We start from the raw sequence: 23196 nt of genomic DNA on the forward strand, positions 1-23196 counted from the left end.
TTTGTGTCAAAAGAGTTGTTTTGATGTTTAAATTTTCAATAAGACAGTTTACACACTTCATAGATCATCACTGACTAAGAGTGCCTCAGTGCTTTTATGATAACGTGTCATCAAGGCTTACAATGCAGTTTGGGAAGTTCCATAGCTGCCAGAAATCTGCTACGGCTTCCCACTGGCTGGTTGTAGGGCACGGGAAAGAGATCAGAAAAAACGCTGGACACATTGCTCGACGCCAGTTTGTAGCTGGCTGCCGCCCGATGCTATGAATTCATAATGTGACTGCCAGTCTCTATGCAGCTTCAACAGTCGGACAGACTGCCTCCGCAACCGTCTTCTCCGTCGCCTGCGCCTCAACAGTTGTCAACAACATTTGTTGTGCAATGTTGATGAGCTGATATCCACATTCAAGCAGTCCATCTCTGTTGCCATTGTTGTCTAACCGGAAGAAAACTCAAGGAATTTGACAAGAGTCCCCCAAAACCGCACAAACACAATGCAACACCCTCTAGTGGCTTGGCGATTAAATAAAGAGCAACGCGTTCCCTTGACACTGAACTTAGAGTTCTCATTGACGACATAGGGTCTACATCGTTGCTACTCCATCACCGAAACGCAGAAGCATAAATTAAGCTTAAGTAGGAGCGTGGTGATTTCTACCTTTTGTTTAAAAAAAAAAAAAAAAGCTATTGTAACTGAAGCTACTTTAGCCTCGTGTATCACATAACTGTCAACCTTGGCCCAAGGTCGCCCATATAAAACATAATTTTTCCTAAAAAACTTAAAGAAAACTCAACCGGGTGTGGTGCTAGTGAAGTGTATCTTGCAGAGTGTTTACCCGTACGAAATTTACTGTACGCCATATCTGTTAAAATGTTGTGAAAATTCCATACAAAATACGGGCTGGTGGAAAAAACTTGGATATGGATATGGTGCAATAATAAATTGGATTTTAAATCTTCTGTATTCAATTGATTGGCCATGCACTACAGTTTCTTAATGTTCTCGAATTCAAATACTTAATTAGGGGACCTTATATGACATTAAAATGCAGTGAATTTGATCATATACATACAATGTTTTTAGAAATAATCTTAACCTAATAATCAAATAATCATAACCTGACTGTTCTTCCTGTGACCCTTCCACTCCTTTTTCATCAGTCTGGCTGAACTAATAGAGAGAGAGAGAGAAGGGCACAGGATGTTAGTTTATTTTTTAATAATTCATTTTATTTTATTTATTTATTTGAATTGATTTTATTATTTATTAATTAATGGGTGTTGAAAAATTTGCTGCTATGAATTTTAAAAACATGCTTAACAGTAGGAATGTGCCGGTATGAGATTCTGATGGTATGATAACCTTAAGCCAAAATATCACGGTTTCATGGTATCACGGTATTGCAATGACAGCTCTAAAAGGTGAGATATTTGGGTTTTAAAAAAAGCTTTTTTCCATTGAACAGGATTATTATTGTTCAAAACATTTTAGCAAATTGGAGGATAAGTATAACGTTTACTTAAAATAAATAAAAACAAATAAACATAAAATAACTGAAATATTCTCAATAAAATAAAAATAAATGCAGTCCTTTAGTTGAGCCTAAACCCACAGCCACAGCTCAACATTATTACCATCAGAACAAAAATAATTGAATTATTTTCCATAAAAAGCACATGTGTATGACTTGTATCATGTTTACATTATACACACACTCTCTTTCTCAACACAGACAGTTCCCACAGAAAAATAAACATGTTTTACCGCTAGACACACTAAACATGCTGGAGTTAACTCTCATAGATGGTGGGAAACATTAATGACAGTTTTCTAACCTCTAATTTTGTATGAATGTGAAATCATATTGGAGATATTGCCTCCTCGGCAAACATGCTTTTCATGACGGTTGGCCCTCCTCCCCTAAGCCACAGCCATCTGTAACTCTTGTGGCCGAAGTATTCCAATTCCAGCGATTTCGTTTTCTTTGATGGGGGGAAAAAGTTCAGGAGTTTCACCTCTTCCAGCCATTGTGTAGCACAGCTGACTCACTAACACTGAGCAACAACCGGTGGAGGAGGGTTGAGCCTTGTAGCTGCAAGCGAGGGATTTCTCCATGCATTTTTGGGACATGAACAATAGCTAAAAACTTAGGGAGGCTATGACGGAAAATATTTGCGGTTTTGAAACAGGGATGTTTTCATACCACGGTATACCTTGAAACTGGCAGTCGGCACATGGCTACCAAACAGTTTAGCATAAAATGTGAAAAACCATTATTAGTCCTTCTGTAGGGCAAGTATACCTACAACTATATATGACTATACACAAGTTTCCGAGGTACTTTCGCTTTACTTCCCTATATCTGCCTACAACTTCCGTTTTCAATATTCACTGGAGTGGCATCACTCATTAAAAACTCTGAAAAAACACGATTTAGAACTACTGCACCCTTTTGCCATCTCTACATGGGAAGACGACATAAAGAAGTGGCCGAGGGGTGACCACAAGTAAAATATTATCGTATTTTATTGACTCTATGGCAGTGGATGGAAACGCTATCAGGAAGCTCCGAGGTATTCCAGTACCTGCACAGCCACAAAAAAAGTTGGATGTGTCCTCATACACGAACACGGGAATTTTGTCTTCATGAAGGCTGATGTAGAACCACGGCAGTGCCTCAATGCTCCGTACCACAAACCATCGGTGCTGGTAAAATCGGAGGGAGAGGTCCAAACTGCAGGCTGTACATGTATCGCAGGTCCCGGGCATTCGTGTAGTCATGCTTAGGGTGATCAAACGTCCTCTTTTGCCCGGACAAGTCCTACTTTCGCGCAGTATCCTCGTTGTCCGGGCGGGTTTTATAAATTCATAAAAATGTCCGGTTTTTATGATTTTTTTTTTACGGGACCAACTTGAAGAGAATTCCTCCGGCTGCTAGGGGGCAGCGCTTGCGTGCGTTGACGTTGCTCCTACTAGTAGGAGCGGGAGAAGGAGTAGCTCTTCTTCTTCTTTTTTGTTGGCAGTTCACCCTTTGTTTCATGGGGAATTACCACCATCTACTGACGGTTTGGCGAGAGCTCAGACTACAGTAAGGAGTTCAATAAGAAGTTCTAAAAGACATGGCTCCATACACCTTTCTGTAAGTTTCTCCTGTTAATGTCGATCACGTGTCTTCTGTTGTACATAGGGTTATATGTGTACACAGAGATGCAGTATATTGTATGAGTCTTGTAATTGTTCTGCGTTAGTTAGTGGTTGAATGCTAGTATAGCTAAATAGCTGTGTTGCTTCTGAGTTTTTTTTTTACGATAAATACGTATATAATGGCAACTGTTGACTTCTGTCGGAGATTTGTACTGGTGTAATCTGTAAAATCCCGTTTGTTGTTGCATCTTTGCGCAACCGATGGTAGTAAACTTTTATAGCAAAGTCTGATTTTGCCTCGGCTCCCGTATTCGCTAATAGGGTAGCAACCAGTCAGCTCAGCTGCGCTAGGCATTATGGGCAATGTAGTTTTGAATTTGAACAGCTGCGTTTGGAAACATGCTGGTTGAATCGCTTGTCAGTTTATTTCAGTTATGGTTTGCGCACAATTTAGAACATTGTCTGAGAATAAAAATTGAGTGGGAATAACATTTTGTCAACAACAATTATCGTGATCGTAATTTTAAAAAATGTTGAGTTGGCACATAGCCAACTGTGTGTGTGTATTAACTGGACTACATTCCATGAGTCTGCATTATATTATTTTTTAAATAATTAGTCTTTTTTTTTTTTTTTTTTTTAATTCTTTTTTTAGGAAGAATAATGCCAGTTGAGTAAAAAAAGTGGGAGATATACGCATCTTTGAGTGATCGAGTAAAATTCAAGTATCTCGAGGCCAGGCCGAGTGTCCTCTTTTTTGGAAATCAAAATATGGTCACCCTAGTCATGCTGCTGCTGCTGGAAGGTATGTCCTCCAAAAATAGGAACCTAAAATCTGGCGCATGAGACGACTTGGTGTCTTTGATATTGATATTACGATGATGATTGTAATCATGATCGTTAATGTTATTTACTACAACTGCTGTTGCTAGCCTGTTGCTAATCAGTACGTGTTGGATGGGACACATAAAAGCAAGTGTTAACAAGTTTTTTGTTCGTCTGTTTACAGGTGGAAAACGCTGTTATGCAAGGGAATATAAATTGATTTGTCTCACAGCAAAACATTACTGTATGTTGATGGACATATATCAAGACTACGTCGTTGTACCCGGGGGGGGGGGGGCAAAGGCTTGGGCTGGAGGCGGTAGCTCACCTCGAAGCGGACTGTCAGCTCGATCCCGAGATCTAACTGCGAGCTTTTTAACTGCAGCAATTTTAAAATTAAGAGAGCTGGAATTACCGAGGACAGCTGGATAAAGTCCGTCTGGATGCAGCCGAGGGTCTCTGTGATGTTGGGTGTAAGTTTGGAGAAGCTCCCTTAAGCTCTGCTGTCTGATAACACATTCCTCGTATGCTCAACCTTCGTTAATATTTTTCTAATAATTTTATAAATTATGATTTATTGATTATTGTTTTGCACATGCACCAATTGTTTTAAATAAAAGAACTAATGGAGTCATGTTGTCCAAATGCAAATAAAAAAAATAATGACATACTATTTTTGTGTATATGTACATACCTTGTAGTATTTCCTTGTAACAACAACCGTGTCAGCCCTTCGTATTCCGTAAATGTAATATAACCTATTAACCTCATTTTGGTCACTCAAGTGGCCGGCGTATTAATCTGCTGTATACCTCACGTCAACACAGGCTGATAGGTTGTTATAATTTTGTCCACGAATGATCAACGAAATGATAAGAACAATCATCCAAACTCATCTACGTCGTGCTGAATCAATTTTTGAAGATTCCATGGGTTCCTCTGGCTTGATTGGACAGTTTTAATGTCGTCAACATGCTGCTAACTTCAACCGCAACTCATGAAGTTTTTTCTAAACCTGAAGTTCGAGGCAGACATTGTCCAAGATGGGTCCGCCCATATTTCACTCAAGAAACTTGCGTATGAATTTTAAACATTGTGAAAATAATACATATAAACTGGAGCACATGCAAACTGACTTTATGGAAAACTAAAACACGTGGGTGGTCAATTTAGTGAAAGCGACTGTCGACGTACCCGCTTTTGCTGACGCTGTACAGGGTTTAGTGTGAATAAATATGTCAGTTATTCTTGCAAATTTTGCCGCATCAACCTGTAAGTATTTAATTGTGCAAGTTCTCCCACTTGAATATATTAGAAAGGCCTGTAATTGTCAACATGGGTAAACTTCTACAATGAGAGACAGAATGTGGAAATAAAATCAGATAATCAAATGTTTTATTTTTAAAGAATTTTATTTGCAAATCATGGTGGGAAATAAGTATTTGGTCAATACCAAAAGTTCATCTCAATACTTTGTTATATACCCTTTGTTAGCAATAACGGAGGCCAAATGTTTTCTGTAACTCTTCACAAGCTTTTCACACACTTGCTGGTACTTTGGCCCATTCCTCCATGCAGATCTCCTCTAGAGCAGTGATGTTTTGGGGCTGTCGTTGTGCAACACGGACTTTCAACTCCCTCCACAGATTTTCTATGCGGTTGAGATCTGGAGGCTGGCTAGGCCACTCCAGGACCTTGAAATGCTTCTTACGAAGCCACTCCTTTGTTGCCCAGGCTGTGTGTTTGGGATCATTGTCATGCTGAAAGACCCAGCCACGTCTCATCTTCAATGCCCTTGCTGATGGAAGGAGATTTTCACTCAAAATCTCTCGATACGTGGCCCCATTCATTCTTTCCTTTACACAGATCAGTCGTCCTGGTCCCTTTGCAGAAAAACATCCCCAAAGCATGATGTTTCCACCCCCATGCTTCACAGTGGGTATGGTGTTCTTCGGCTGCAATTCAGTATTCTTTCTCCTCCAAACACGAGAACCTGTGTTTCTACCAAAAAATTCTATCTTGATTTCATCCGACCATAACACATTCTCCCAGTCCTCTTCTGGATCATCCAAATGCTCTCTAGTGAACCGCAGACGGGCCTGGATGTGTACTGGTTTCAGCAGGTGGAAACGTCTGGCAGTGCAGGATTTGAGTCAATGGCGGCGTATTGTGTTACTGATAGGAGCCTTTGTTACTGTGGTCCCAGCTCTCTGTAGGTCATTCACTAGGTCCACCCGTGTGGTTCTGGGATTTTTGCTCACCGTTCTTGTTATCATTTTCACACCACGGGGTGAGATATTGCATGGAGCCCCAGATTGAGGGAGATTATCAGTGGTCTTGTATGTCTTCCATTTTCTAATAATTGCTCCCACAGTTGATTTCTTTACACCAAGCGTTTTACCTATTGCAGATTCAGTCTACCCAGCCTGGTGCAGGTCTACAATTTTGTCTCTGGTGTCCTTCGACATCTCTTTGGCCTTGGCCATAGTGGAGTTTGGAGTGTGACTGACTGAGATTGTGGACAGGTGTCTTTTATACCAATAATGAGTTAAAACAGGTGCCACTAATACAGGTAACGAGTGGAGCCTCGTTAGACCTTGTTAGAAGAAGTTAGACCTCTTTGACAGCCAGAAATCTTGCTTGTTTGTAGGTGACCAAATACTTATTTTCCACTCTAATTTAGAAATAAATTCTTTAAAAATCAAACAATGTGATTTTCTGTTGTTGTTTTTTTTCCCATTCTGTCTCTCATGGTTGAGGTTTACCCATGTTGACAATTACAGGCCTCTCTAATCTTTTCAAGTAGAACTTGCACAATTGGTGGTTGACTAAATACTTATTTTCCCCACTGTATTTCATTGGGCCGCGTGCCACAGCAGAGAAACTCCACCTCTGTCTCCAACCGTCATAAAAGTGAAACACTTGAAAAAAACGTGTTCTAAGAAAACTTGGCGAAAAACAAAACAATAACAACACACACCGACAAAGGAAAGGATCTTTTGAACATTGTTTGATGTCGACTGAGTCGGATTGCTTCCATAATATGGTAATGTCATGTTCAATAGAACATCAGGGTAAATCTTTGAACAAAATACGTACAACTTTAAATGTTCAAAGCGCTCAAATGTCAAGACACAAGAAGCATGTAACTGCAAAATACTGTAGTTCTAAGTAATGCATGCCAAATTAAAATGCTATCCATCTTGTAGTGTGTTTAAATATGATGACACATATTTAGAAGGTTAAATAAGAACATTTAAGTGGTTGTAAAAGAGATGGAAGGAGGTTGTGTTACCTCTGTGAGGGGCAGTGACACGTGCTCCTGGAGACGCTGGGCCGAGCCATTATCTACCGCTATTTCAATCATACATGACCCTGCTTGTCTGCCGTTAGGCAGATTGTATCTGTAGAGAAAGGAGAGAGAGTGAATGAAAAATATGCTCGTCAGGCAACAATATCGCATAATAAATCCAGCATGAAAATATTGTTACACAGAAGACAGAGTAGAAGCAGTAATGCAGGTTCTAATGTGACTATTGAGACTACACTATAAACTTCACGACAAACTTTATTCACTGCTAGGTTGGGCATAGAAAACAATAGTGCATTTGGAACCCAAGCTGTAACCAAAAGCCAAAGCAGGGCAGATCAAAGTAGGCTACCGCTTTCATAGCAGGCTACTACCACTTTCATAGCTTCGTTTTAATATCAACACCAAAAATAACTTTCTAGTGCTGAGATCATGGTAAGATATAACAATGTTCTACAAATTTGTCATGTTCAATAGAAAAAATGTTATTTACCACCCAATAAAAGATCAGCACAGTACTCATTATGTTATTCAAGATTAATTAATGATGTAAAAATGGGGGCACAAAGCAGATATACATTATAAAGCTAATGAGTTTGAGGTCCATTTTATAATTCGACCCTCTCTTGGCCTCTCAAGGGAAATATACATTTGTACCAGTCATTAATGTTGCAGTCACAATGTTAAGTAGCTGGTCTACTTGTGTCATAAGGCAGCTTTGGCAAAGTCAAGTGATTGCCGCTCGCCGATACATCATTTGTACATAATATGCAATAAGAGAGCTGTGCATTATGTATGAGATGCTACAAGCTACGCCACACACATTTTCAAGATGCTCTTGCACGGGAATAATATGCAATTGTTCTGCACTATTTATTCTTAGTTTGTCAGCTAACAAGTACATAACATAAAGAAGTATAAGTTACTTAACATACGGTACATAAAACATCTTTTATTGAAAAAAGGGCTAATATGAAATGACTTAAGTTTACAAAAAACAGACTGCATAGCTACTGTATAATTTCCATGGCAACCCCTGATCACCGACATCGATCATCTCTTATGACTGTGGAAACGTACAGCACACTCATTCTGTACTACTCTATTTAGAGTTGTGTGTCATGTATGTGAAAATACAGCACATATTTATTTAACAACATGTAATGTAATTTTCAACACAAACACATGCTTAGTGTGTAAATTCCTGGTAGTGGTATTAGGTAGTGTTTATTTTGACAGTTTCCGTAAATGGGCTCCTATGGGTTTTCTTATAGTCCAGTTCCTTTCACATTCCAAAGCATGCATCCATGTTTAATTTAAGGCACTGGGCTGCTTAAATGTAAATGGATGTCTATAAGTACCGTAATTTCCTGAATATAAGGCGCACCCGTGTATAACGCGCACCCCAAATTTACTTCTAAATTTACACTAAAATCTAGGGAAAATTATTGTACCCGTGTATAACGCGCACCCTAATTTTAGCACCAGTAAATAGGAGAATACATGAAAACAGAGCTCGTGTACGGATACAGAAATGTCATTTTACTACTGGTGAAACACAGCACAAGCATAGCATATTGGTAGTTCAAAACATTACTGTAAACTGACAATATGTACAGTAATTATATGATCTGATAACTTCTTGAACTTACCAGAATCCAGGAGAAAACAAAACAGATGTGACTTTTCTTTTAAAGGCTGCTGTATAACTTGCTCATTTCATCATGATGAATAAATGTTTCTTTCATGGATTGATACGATAAAATAAAAGTGAGGATTTACGTCGGAAATTGGAAAGTGCATCGCTGTACTCTAGACTGTAACAATAGGAACTATTGTTATTTGGGTTTGAGTTTCCCGAGGGACAGATACAGTTGACGGACACAGGAAGTCTGTGTTGTGTTAAGTTTGTTATGGTCCAAGTTGCGGAGCTGCAATAAACGTTGACTCAAATGAGTTCAAGAAACTAAATTCTGTGCTTCATGAAGAGTGAAAAAAGCAGAATTTAACACGGACGAAATCATTCAGCCGATCAGAGTGAAGTATTACCGAAACAAAATGGTGACGTCACGTACCGTAATGGTCGGCAACGGATCGCTGCAAACGTTTCTTCAACACAACATGGCCGTGTCAATAAAAAAAAAAAAGTATATATATATATATATATATATATATATAAAATATATATATTTATATATATTTCTGTCTCCACCATATACCCATGTATAATGCGCACCATGATTTTACAAGTTGATTTTAGGGAAAAAAAAAGTAGCATATTCGGGAAAATTACGGTATGTGCCCTGGAATCACATGGCAAGCAATCCAGGGTGTACCACACCTCTCAACTACAGTAACTAAAGTTACACACAACCCTATTGGAGGCTGATGCAAAGTCATCATAGCATAAGTCATAGAATATACACTGCTGGTCAGAAGTATTGGCAGCCCTGCAATTCTGTCAGGTAATGCTCAATTTCTCCCAGAAAATGATTGCAATTACAAATGCTTTGGTAGTAACATCTTCATTTATTGTGCTTGTAATGAAAAAAACACAAAAGAGAATGAAAAAAAAAAAATCATTATCATTTTACACAAAACTCCAAAAATGGGTCAGACAAAAGTATTGGCACCCTGAGCCTAATAACTGGTAGTTTAACTTGTAGACAAAATAACTGCAAACAACCACGTCCAGTATCCATCAATGAGTTTGGTACAATGCTCTGCTGGAATTCTTCTTTGGGCAACTGCTCCAGGTCTCTGAGATTTGAAGGTTGCCTTCTCCAAACTGCTATTTTCAGATCTCTCCACAGGTGTTTTATTGGGTTCAGGTCTGGACTCATTGCTGGCCACTTTAGAAATCTCAAGTGCTTTCTCTCAAACCATTTTCCAGTGCTTTTTGAAGTGTGTTTTGGGTCATTGTCCTGCTGGAAGACCCATGACCTCTGAGGGAGACCCAGCTGTCTCGCAGTGGGCCCTACATTATGCTGCAAAATTTTTTGGCAGTCTTCAGACTTCATAATGTCATGCACACGGTCATGCAGTCCAGTGCCAGAGGCAGATAAGCAACCCCAAAACATCAGGGAACCTCTGCCATGTTTGACTGTGGGGGCCGTGTTCTTTTCTTTGAAGGCCTGGTTTTTTTTCTCCTGTAAACTCTATGTTGATGCCTTTTTCCAAAAAAGCTCTACTTTTGTCTCATCTGACCAGAGAGTTTTTGGCTCTCCCAGGTAAGTTTTGGCAAACTCCAGACTGGCTTTTTTACGTCTCTGGGTCAGAAGTGGGGTCATCCTAGGCATCCTACATTCAGGTCTTTGGAGATGGACTTGTAGCCTTCTTTGTAGCCTATCTCTCCACAGGTGTTTTATGGGGTTCAGGTCTGGACTCATTGCTGGCCTCTTTAGAAATCTCCACTGCTTTCTCTCAAACCATTTTCTAGTGCTTTTTGAAGTGTGTTTTGGGTCACTGTCCTGCTGGAAGACCCATGACCTCTCAGGGAGACCCAGCTTTCTCACACTGGGCCTGTTAGTTGAGGTTCTTTATCCACCACCCGCACAATCTTTCGTTGAAATCTCTCGTCAATTTAGACACAGCGCCATGGGCTTTACACTTATTGATGACACTGCGCACGGTAGACAAAGGAACATTCAGGTCTTTGGAGATGGACTTGTAGCTTTGATATTGCCCATGCTACCTCACAATTTGGCTTCTCAAGTCCTCAGACAGTTATTTGGTCTTTTTTCTTTTCTCCATGCTCAATGTGGTACGCACAAGGACACAGGACAGAGGTTGAGTCAACTTTCATCCATTTTAACTGGCTGCAAGTGTGATTTAGTTATTGCCGCCCCCTCAATGTGCCACAGGTTAGTGACAGTTCCTGTTAATTACACAAAATAGAGAAGCATCCCATGAATTTTCAAAGGGTGCCAATACTTTTGTCCGGCCCATTTTTGGAGTTTTGTGGAAAATGATAATGATTGAATTTTTTCCACCATTCTCTTTTGTGTGTTTTCATTGCAAGCAAAATAAATGAAGATGTTACTACCATAGCATTTGTAATTTCAATCATTTTTTGGGAGAAATTGAGCATCATCTGACAGAATTGCAGGGGTGCCAATACATTTGGCCAGCACTGTAGTACTACCTCTACATACGAATTTGATTTGTTCCAGGAACTGGTTTGTAAATATGTATACTGTACATATGTCGAGCGGGATTTTCCCATAAGAATATATTATAATTCGATTAAATCGTTCCACAGCCCAAAAACCTATGCTAAATCCTTAATAAATACTGCAAGTACAATTACAAATATCAATTACACATAGCAAAACAAGCTACTCATTCATACAATTCGGAATAACAATATGATAATAATAATAACTATGTAACCAATCAGGTTCTAAAATGGCATTGGTGTTTTGCATGCTGTTCCTGAACGCACCGTGTGACTGACGACAGAGTGAGAGAGGTGCGTTAAGAGTTTTTACTTGCACGTTTCATCTTCTGTTGTTGTTGGCGTCGGCTACGGCGGACAGTAGCTGTGTTGTGTTGCACAAGTTCTCAAATAAATGATGAAAAACCTGACAAAGCTGACAACTTCCTTGCCAATGTTACAACAATAAAAATTATCATCTTAACTTGTAAAGACTTGCAAACGGAGGTCGGAGGAGGACCGTCGAGATTGTAAACATATTCCGGCTGTATTGTCGAGCCAGTTCACTGGCGCGCACATCACGCTGATATTTTTGTATCATTTCCATCTTAATTTCAATGCTAAGCGTCACATTTTTTCACCACCATACCATACCTTCATAGAAGCCATGTTGATTTCTCTCACAAGAAAATCCGCCGTGTGTGCGTCTTTTGGGAAAACAATGACATTGTGACGGTGTCATAAATTGTCGTATTTCGAGCATGCCGTAACACATCGAGACAAATGACGAGTCAAATTTGACGTTGGATGTCGAAAGGATCGTATGTCGAGGAACCGCTGTACATATATGATGAAAGCTTTCTTATTGCAATTCAATGCTTTATGTGGTCCAAGTGCTTTAAATGTTCCAAAGGGTAAGTGTGCATTCTGAGTTATGCTTCCGCGTTAGTCCTGCGCTGTCAGTGATGACCCGATTTACGACCCAGCGCCATAGCTTCTCTGGGTCCTTCTTTTTTTTCTGACTTTGTGTTGCGTCAACGCGTGTGACGTGGTGGAAATGGACTATGATTGGTCCGCTCAGACTGTTGTTTCCGGTTCAGCGCAAAATCACCGCCATTCTCAAAAAATATTTTTCTACACGCAAAAATGGACCAAGCGGACGAGCGTATCAACGAAGAGCAAGTACGACGACTTCTACAATGACGACTTCTACAATGTCTCGTCAAGACATTATGAAGATTGCCAAATGGCAAGCAATTCGTGGGAGGAGATTGCTGAAAATACAGGGCTGGAGGTCAGCCAGCGATTGATTAAAAAAAATGGAAGAACGACCGAGACAAGTACAGTATGTGTGTGTTCAGAATGGAAAGGCCACTCGAAGCGGCGACCCACTCGGCCAAAAACTGCCAGCTTTTTATCACTTTACGTCGTTTTTTTGTCGGTGGACTCCATCATTTATCGTGTGCATATGTTTGCTGTGAGTCTGTGACTTATTTACGTGTCACGCTTCAAGTATATGAAGAATAAAGCACAGGTTTGGTTTCAAACCTGATGTTTGATGTCTCATTTTCAACAACAGACAATTCACACACGATATATGATCACTGATTGAGAGTGCCTCAGTAATTTTATGATAACGTTAACATCAAGGCTTCCAACGCAGTTTGGGAAATTCCATAGACGCCAGAACTCTGCTATGGCTTCCCACTGGCTGTTTGTAGGACACGGCAGGCAAATCCGACTGGAGGGCTTTGCAGACCTCGGACAAAACGCTGGACGCAGTGCTCGACACCAGTTTGAACCTAGCCACTACAGCTAACTGGTTTCCACCCAAGGCTAGAACTCTCTATGCGGCATCAAAAGTTGGACAGACCGCCTCAAAACCGTTTTCTGCGTCGCCTATGCCTCAACATTTGTATGTTCAACAAATATTCAATGTTGATGAGCTGAAGATCCACATTCAAGCGTTCCATCTTGAATTCTTTATTTATTTCTCCGTTAAACTAGACAAGAGAAAGTCAACAAGCATGCCCCAAAACCATTCAAACATAACAGAGCAACGCGTCACCTGGACGGAGAACCATCGAATGTCAAATGATGCTGTAGTCGCTGCGCCGTCACCGCAACGCGGGAGCATTACTCAGCCTTAAGTGCTGTATGACTACCCCAGACATGTCCAAAGTGCAGCCTGGGGGCCAAATGCGGCCCGTGGTCAAATTTCATCCGGCCCCCAGCCACTGTCATAAGATCAATAACGTCTGGCCTACACACAGACTTAAAAAATTGGCCAGCAGTACTGCTACCAACTTATGAAGTAGCTTACACATTAAATGTTGCTCCTCATTTACCCACTAAAAGGCAGCAGTACTCGAAGCAACATTACCCGGTGTGACCCTTGACTTCCAGTTTTCTAAAATGGCAACAATCAACAACAACAAAAAAGTTAACTGCGACGGCCGACGCTTTAAGGATAGGTGGAAATTGGACGCAACACGCAATACACAACAACTGTGTCTGCCTCATTTGCAAAGAGACAGTCACTGTTTTTAAAGAGTTCAATGTGAGGCGATATTACCAAACAAGAAACGCTGACATGTACGACAAGATTACAGGGAAGATACGCAGCGAGAAATTGAAGCAACTTGAAGCTAGTTTTATTTCACAGCAGCAAGATCCCGAGAGTCGAAAGAGAACGCCACAAAGGCTAGTTGCGAGATTGTTGAAATTATTAATTAAAAAAAATAAGTAAATAAAGCAAATGTGACACACCGAATGGCTAGCTAAAATTTGCTTAAATATATTGTTCTACGTAAAGGATGTCAGCCAAGGTCGGCCCCGCACATTTTTACCACACCAAATCTGGGCCCCTTTGCAAAAAGTTTGGACACCCCTGGACTACCCCGTCTGTGTCTAAGCCCCCCGCCCAAAAAAACAACCCTAACCTTTCACTTTTTTTTAAAACACACTTGGTATGTGTACATTTATTAATACAACACTTGAGGTTACCATACCATTAACAACACAAAGGGGGCGTCATCCAACTATATTAATTAACATGAGTTAATGCATTAGCAAATGCATTAGCAATTAATGCATAACCAGACAATAACCAATGGTTTGGTAAAATTAAAAATATACTAGTATATAGGCCTATATAGGGTTAGGGTTTAGGGTTAAGGGTTAGAGTTTGTTAACTTTTATAATTTCTTAGTTAAGGGACACATGTGGTACACTTTACAATCAGGGTCCAAAAAGGATTCAGTAATGGTTAATAAAGGTGGTGGTGGTGGTGGTGGGGGGTTGGGGGGACTGAAGCATTTATAATTTCTTAGTTAAAGAACACATGTGCGACAATTTACAACAAGGGTCCATAAAACATTCAGTAACGGTTAATTAAGGTTAAGTAATACTTATGAGGTACGTTCAGGTCAAATGATGCCATACTTAAGGTTAGGTTAGCAGCACCCAAGGACTCACAGAGCAATGTTTCTCATGTATTTACTTATTGTAAAGAGTAGCACACGTATCCCTTTACTAAGGAATTACAAATGCTTAAGTTCCCCCCTCTTAACCTTTATTAACCATTACTGAATGCCTTTTGGACCCTTATTTTAAAGTGTAGCACATGTGTCCCTTAACTAAGAAATTATATATGAAGTTAAAAAACCCTAACCCGAAACCCTATATATATTTCAAATTTTACCAAACTATTAGTTACTGTCTGGTTATGCATTAACTTCTAATTCATTCATTCATTTTCCATGCTTTTTCCTCACAAGGGTCGCGGAGGTGCTGGAGCCTATCCCAGCTAACTACGGGCAGTAGTTGGTTGCCAGCCAATCGCAGGGCACAAGGAGACATACTGTACAACCATTCATGCACACACTCATACCTACGGAAAATTTAGAGTGTTCAATCAGCCTACCATGCATGTTTTTGGGATGTGGGAGGAAACCCACGCAGGAGAACATGCATACTCCACACAGGAAGGCCGAAGCCCGGGATTGAACCCTTGATCTCAGAACTGTGAGGCAGACGTGCTAACCACTCAGCCACCGTGCCGCTGCATTAACTAATGCATTAACTAATGCGTTAACTCGTGTTAATCAATATATCAATAAATGTTCGATAAGCAATTATATTAATTATTGTAATGTTACTTAAACATTATTGTCTTAAAATGCATTAACTAATGCATTAACTCATGTTAATTAATATATTAATAAATGTTAGATGAGGGATTAAATGAATTATTGTCATGTTACTTAAACACGAGTTATTGTCTTAAAATGCATTAACTCATGTTAATTAAGGGACCCTTATTGTAAAGTGTTACCAAATCGCAAATAACACTATCGCTCCAACAGTTATAAAAACAATTAAAAAAAATGCTAATAATAAGGTAATATACTTATCCATATAACGGACACATTCGGTCATCGAATTACCCTAGGTGGAATAAATCAATGGGGAAAAAAAATACATTTGGTAAAAACCAGTAAGCTTCACTAAGACAGTGATAAACTATGAACGAAAAGCACTTGAAAAAACGTTCCACATTTGAAGGTCAAGCTCATTTAACACCACTAAATTGCACCCTAAGATTTTTAAGGTCAAGTTCAGTGCACTGGATATCCCATTTGAGCATTTTATATTTTTGTATTGGTTCTGCTAATGCTGCGAAGACGTTCCCCGTGAGACCCAAAGAGCATGTTCACTATGCAAACATGATGATACGACTTCATCAGCTCTCGTGAGCATACTGGATGTTCCACCATGCTCATCTGCATTGGTCTTGCTCTAAGGCACAAATGACTATTCATGAAGATGACTTCCTTACGTCATCTAGTAGCCATGTACATAGAAGAGGGGAATTATTCCCCCGCAGGTGCTTGCCACCCCCATTGTCATCATCATCATAATTATCATCCCTGCTACTGCATCATGCAATCATGCACTCACTGGCCACAGCATAAGGTACACCTGCATTACCATTAACTGGTGACATTGAATACAGCAATTGTGTCGAACATTTTGCCATTACAAAAATAAAAGGCTTCAATTTGTTTATACTGTATATGAAATTATGTGTGAACAACTTAATCACCAATTGATCAATATTAGTTATCGTAAAGATGTGCATAGGAGTCACAGAAGCAATATTCACCATGATTATAGTAATAATAATAATATATAATTCAGTGATGTTTTTGGCAGCCCTTTTAATTTTAGACAGTCTTTTGGACGGTAATACTTATTATTCAAATTTTATTAATCTCAAAGTGTGTTTGTCTTTGTCTAGTTTTTGTTGTCCAAAACTCAAGACTAATTTTGTCTAGTTTAGTCGACATTTACTGAAAGTGATTTCATCTGTAAAATGAAAAAAAAAACAAAAAAAAAAAACAAACCACTAACTCCAAAAATTAAAAAATAAATAACTAAAGGTTTCAAACTATTTCCATTAAACATTGACATACAAGCACATATTGTAGCGTCTACAAGGACAACGCCACCTTGGTGATAACACACTCACCAGCAAAACAGTACATTATTTTCAATTAATTGTACCCACCTGGGCACCACGAACTGTATGTGAAAAAAAAAAAAAGTTCTCAGAGAGTTTAAGAGGACGCTTGCAGTTAGCATTAGCCTAATGCTAACGTGAATGCTATGCTACAAGTTACATTAAGTGTGTGATGATCACTAAGCAAAGACCTTTAAATGCGAAACCAATATTGCATATTGTCTTTCACCAAGATAAAACAAATCTTACCGTTTGTGAAAACTTTGAGACTGGAGTGGACACTGCACTGGTGAGTGGGGGGGAAGCAGCAGGTCACAGGAGAGATACTGCTACAATGCTGATTAACTACACATAAATAGAGCATGTGACGGAAACTATGACACATTTTAGTCTCATTCTCGTCTCACAACATACTACTCAGCAGATTGAAACTGTGACAGTGTTCTTCAGTGGTTCACTTCTTATTTACATGATAGGGATTTCTTTGTGTCAATCGGAAACCATGAGTCGCAATCAAGGGCGTAGGTTTGGTGTCAATATTGGTAGGGGCGATATAACAGATTGAGTGAACGGGGGTCAGGGCTACATTTCTCAACAATATGAACCTAATTAATTGATAGGCTAAATGATTAATGTGAAATAAATCTGTATTGATTTATACTAACTTTCACACTGCAATTTTATAACTTCTTAATTTGATAATTTTTCTTAAATCTAGTTGAAGAATTTTCTCCATCTTGTTTTGAGTGTTAAAGGCTAGTTAACATATTAATGCGTAAGATTCTTCCACTTACTTTAAGTAAATATTACGATTTGTTCTTGTTAAGACCATACATCTAAAAGTTCGTCATTTTTCACTTAAATCAAGAAAAAAATGCTTTCTAATAATGTTTTGAACAATATCCATTCTCGAATTAAGAACATTTCTAACAAGTTTTTTTAAGATTAAATATACAAACCTTTTGTTTAAAATAAGTCTTAAGCTTATTTTCAGCTATTTTTCTTATATCAAGAAGTCTACGTGAGTAAAATTGACTTGAAGCACTGGCAGATTTCACTTATTTCTAGTAGATTTATACTGAAAACGGGATTTTTTTTCTTCCAGTTTTAAGTAGGTGGGTTTTTGCAGTACATATGTATTGGTTCGGGTGATACACCGTTTGGTTCAAACTTTGTTTAAAAAACTAAAAAAGAAACATTTTGAAAACTTCCAGAATAAATGTCTGGATTTTATTAGCAAATTTAAATGGCAACATTTGAACACAAATTATATTGACATACACAAGAAATACAAACTTGTTAAACATCTCTTAACTATCCAGGAATGCAAAAATATAAACATTTGTCTTAATACCATTCAAAATTGCCTGTCTAAATAAGTTAAATAGGACAAAAAATTCTAAGGCAGGGAATAACAAAAATAAATACAAATGGAACCTTCCTTCAGGTAAAACTACTGTTTTTGTCCACAAGCACAGCCATACTTAACAAAAAATAAAAACTTTTTAGGCTGCTTTAAGACCACATAAATAAAATAAAAATGAAAATATGGGAGAAAGGGGTAAACCTTGATTATTTACATTTCTTACAGTTTAATTAACGTTAACAGTAGAAAACATACAGGAGGATATTTCTCTCAAGAAGCTCACTCATTGTGTTTGAGCAATTTGCCTAAATTAATGTTATGCTAACTCTTATGCAGGTCGGACTTTCAGTAGTAAAATTAGTGGTTTGTTCCCTACCTCAACAATATTGACATCTCTTTTCATTACTTACAGTGGCTGCTGCTGCTGGTGGAAAAAAAAAGACTTCTAATATCCCTCGTCTTTAAAGGGGGCAAAGGAGTGTGTGTGTGTGTGTGTGTGTGGGTGGGGGGGGGGGGTCAAGTCATTAGCCAATCAAATGTGCGTTTGAAGGGAAGAAAATGGACTGGTACATTCATTAAGTGAAAAGGTCTGAACATAATGAAAGTACTGTAATTCACTTAATAATCAGTGTTGGGCACGTTACTTTAAAAAAGTAATTAGTTACGTTACTCACTACTTTTTCCAAAAAGTAACTGAGGTAGTAACTGAATTACTCTATAGTAAAAGTAACTAGTTACCAGGGAAAGTAACTATTTCCGTTACTTTAAAAAGAACTTGTTGTATGTCACTGAATTTGAAATTTTCTGAGCAGTATTCGAGTCAGTGGAATAGAGAAGAACAGACAGGTATACCCCTTTCCCACTGGCCAAAAAACCCGCATCAACCCACTAACAATCAGCTTTTGGTGGCAGTGGGAAAGGTGCAGCGACCCGCCTCAACCCGTGTCAATCAACCCGCCAAGCGACCTGCGTTAAAATCGCCTCGGCTCCGATCGTCATGCAGTGTGAAAGCAAAACAGTCAACACCCTAATCCTAACCCTAATCACCCTAATAGTGACGTAGGATCTTATGTGATGCGTCATAACAACGTACCAGTCGCTTCCTATTTAACACGCCCCACACGACTCCTTTCAATTGTAAACCAAAATTCACGTCTCCTCAGCACAAGCAGATTGTTGATCCTTTGCTGCATTTCGACCATTTTGAGGAAGTAAAAAGCATGAAAACTGAGAACACAAACGCAAAGGAGGCTTACATTTTGCTCTGCATTGTTTACTTCCTTGAACTGAATGAATTCGGTCGCATTTATTATTATTATTTTTTTAATTCGGTTGCATTTGTCGACGCGCATTTTAGCGTGGTGACGTCACGTAACATGACTTCACGGCTGAAGAGGGGTGGGGGGGTTAGACGGGTGAAGAAAAAAAAAGACAAGGCTTTTTTTTGTCAATGGGAAAGGTGCCAAATGCCAATTGCTAGTGGGTTGCATCGGCTTGGAAAAACGCGCGTTGAACCACTAGTTTCAGTGGGAAAGGGGCATCACAGGTAGTTAACTTGTTAGGTGCTTCAGCAGATTTTAATTGCTTACCACAGATGTCGACAAAAGCTTTGCCCCAGGACTTAAATTACACATTACATGCAGGTTCTTTCCTTTAATTTTAGACAAACTTGAAATAGTGTCTATATCTCCACCTCTTAAAGGACAATTTTTCTTCTGAATGCTCTGCCATCCCGACCCTGTGCATCTGTTTTGCATGTGTGTTTGCCGCACGCGCTGTTCCGGTTTGCTTGTGAAATCACCGGCTCTGATTGGCTTACCACGACGTATGACTAACCCTCAGCCAATTACAATCACTTCCATCGCATCTCTCGAGGGGCTGCATTCAGGTAGGCTGGTTTCCCGACAATTCACGTCACCTTCAAAGCGTCTGCCGTCCTCAAGATGGAAGCAGAATTATTGCTGGCTGACAGTGGGAGATGGGAACGAGGCTAGCATCAGGTGTAGCAAACGCAGAAACGTTACCAAACTTTGGAAAGCATTGTCTAATTGAATGAGCAGGGACCAACAGCTTGGAGTCAGAAGTACGTGCGCTATTCTCGAACCTGAACGCACCCCAAGTCTTGGATGACAAATCAACAGAGCAGAGAGTCGACTCGACACGGCTGGTAGTTTCTTCAATTTATTATAAGTAAAGCACCGCTTTTGATCGTCAGTAACGGTAACGGCGTTGTAACGGCGGAAAAAGTAATTAGTTAGATTACCCCGTTACTGAAAAAATAACGCCGTTACGTAACGGCGTTATTTATAACGGCGTTACTCCCAACGCTGTTAATAATGGTAGAGTCAATTCTACCCTTACAACATATAAGAAGACAATCTAAATTACCTTTACAACTGATGTCATTATATAATGCAAATAAGGGACAATTTGAGCATCCTGAAAAGTTGGTAGTGTCATGTCCCTACCGTCTCTATGCAAACCTATGCCCTTGGTCGCAATAAACCAAATTTACATATGGGGTTCCTCAAGGGTCCATTCTCGGACCAATTTTTTGTAACGTCTATATGCTTCCTCTAGCTCAGATCATGGAACAGTCTGACATCTCCAATCACACCTATGCAGATGACACACAACTCTATATTTGTGTGTTCCTGCCTGATTTTAGTCCCTTAGTCTCCCTGAATAAATGCATTCATCAAATCAATGAATGGATGTGCCAGAAGTGTATCCAGTTAAATGTGGGGAAGACAGAGGTGATCACTTTTGGGCCAAAAAAAGAAAGGTCAAAGATCAGCATGCACCTTGGCACAATGCCATTTACAGCTACAAATCCAGTCAGAAATCTTGGCGGAATTATTGACGCAGACCTAAAATTTGACAGCCATCTAAAGTTTGTCACTAAATCTATTTTTTTAGCCTATGACCACCCAAAAATATAGCGAAAATTAAGGGGCTTCTGTTTAAACAAGACATGGAAAAAGTTACACATGCATTCATTTTCAGTAGATTGGACTATTGCAATGGTATATTTACAGCTCTTAATAAAAAAATAATAATTCGGGAACCTGCAGCTACTACAGAATGCTGGACCATATTAAACCGGTAATGAAATTGTTATACTTGCTTCCAGTCTGTCAAAGGATAGCCTATAAAATACTGCTGCTTGTCTACAAAACACTTAACGGCCTTGGACCAAAATACATGAGTGAATTTTTTTATCCTTATGAAGCATCGAGACCCCTAGGGTCGTCTGGAACCTGTGTGCTGTACATTCCAAGAACAAGAACCAAGCAGGGTGAGGCAGCATTTAGTTACTTTGCGCCACACCTCTGGAATAAGTTACTTGAAGGTCTAAAAACACTATTGTTTACCACAGCATATTCAGAACTGTCTATATATTTCAAATTTCAAGCTATTTGATTTTTATTCATTTAAAAAAAAAAAAAATTATTTCTATTTCTGATTTCAGTTATTTTTTTTTCTAATTCTCTTGATGATCTAATGTGATTATTTACGTATAATTTTATTGCCTGTTTCAATTGTCTTTGTTTTCAACTTTATTTTTGATTTACCGTATGTTTCGGACAACAAGTCACAGTTTTTTCCATACTTTGGCTGGGGGTGCGACTTATACTCTGGAGCGACTTACGTGTGTGTGAAATTATTAACACATTATTATATCATTTCACATGTTATTTTGGTGTTTTGGAGTGACACTGTTGGTTTGGTAAACTTGTTAGCATCTTCTTTATGCTATAGTTATCTGAATAAGTCTTAATAGCTATGTTCCGTTAACATACCGGCCACGTTCGCATTTCGTTGTTCATGCATCATGTAACATTATCATGCATGTTGTTCTCTATTGTATTTTTTTCAATTGCCTTTCAAGATGACATATCTGTTCTATGTTTTGGATTTTATCAAGTAAATTTCCCCCCAAAATGCGACTGATGTTTTTTTTTCCCTCTTCATTGCTCATTTTTGGGCTGGTGCGACATACAGTCCGAAAAATAAGGTATTGGATTTTTAAGAACCATTTCATCTCTGGTTGTGGATCTTCATGTGATGTTGAGCATTTTGAATTGACTTGCCTTGTCTCATCAGATGAAAACTGGCATTGGGCTCGATTCGTTGACGAAATACTTTCTTTAACGTCATAGTTGACAAAAAACCCACTGAAATACAGTGGTATGAAAAAATATCCGAACATTTTAAGTCAGGTTTGTGCCCAATCACTGATGAGTGGTTTAAAGCTGCCCTGTCCACTATAAAAGACACACCTGATAAGAAATGTCTTGATGAGAAGTATTGTCTGATGTGTATTATGGGTTGGTCAAAACTGCTTTTTGAAGACCTGCGATCAAGGATTGTTGTTTTGTATAAAGCTAGGAAAGGATACAAAACCATCTCTAAAAGTCTGCATGTTCATCAATAAACATTCAGAGAAGTTGTCTACAAATGGAGAGAGTTTGGCACTGTTGCTTCTCTCCCAAGGAGTGGCCGTACACCAGAGGTGACGCCAAGAGTTCTGTGTAGAATACTCAGAGAGGTAAAAAAGAACTCTAGAGTGTCTGCTAAAGACTTACAGAAATCAGTGGCACAATCCAATCTCTGTGCACACATGAACTATATGTAAAATTATGGCCAAGAATGGTGTCCATGGGAGCATTCCATAGAGGAAGCAACTGCTGTCTAAAAAAATATTGCTTGTTTAATGTTTGCAAAAAGGTACTTGGACACTCCACAGAAGTTTTGGCAAAATATTCTGTGGACTGATGAAACCAAAGTTGAATTGTTTGGGAGTAACACACAACGTCATGTGTGAAGGAAAAATGGAACAGCTCATCAACATCAACACCTCATTCCCA

At 39.1% G+C, this 23196-nt stretch overlaps 1 protein-coding gene across 1 annotated transcript in view; it reads right to left on the minus strand.

The window, feature by feature from the left end:
• The window catches only part of eys (eyes shut homolog), a 522745-nt gene that overhangs the window by 118148 nt on the left and 381401 nt on the right, over window positions 1-23196 (minus strand). Inside the window, exon 42 of the mRNA XM_057847548.1 lies at window positions 7265-7373. Coding sequence (XP_057703531.1) covers window positions 7265-7373 — 109 coding nt within the window. The remainder of the gene's footprint in view (window positions 1-7264; window positions 7374-23196) is intronic.

The sequence above is a fragment of the Corythoichthys intestinalis genome, chromosome 10 (genome assembly GCF_030265065.1).
Source record: "Corythoichthys intestinalis isolate RoL2023-P3 chromosome 10, ASM3026506v1, whole genome shotgun sequence".
In the NCBI taxonomy this organism is placed as follows: Eukaryota; Metazoa; Chordata; class Actinopteri; order Syngnathiformes; family Syngnathidae; genus Corythoichthys; species Corythoichthys intestinalis.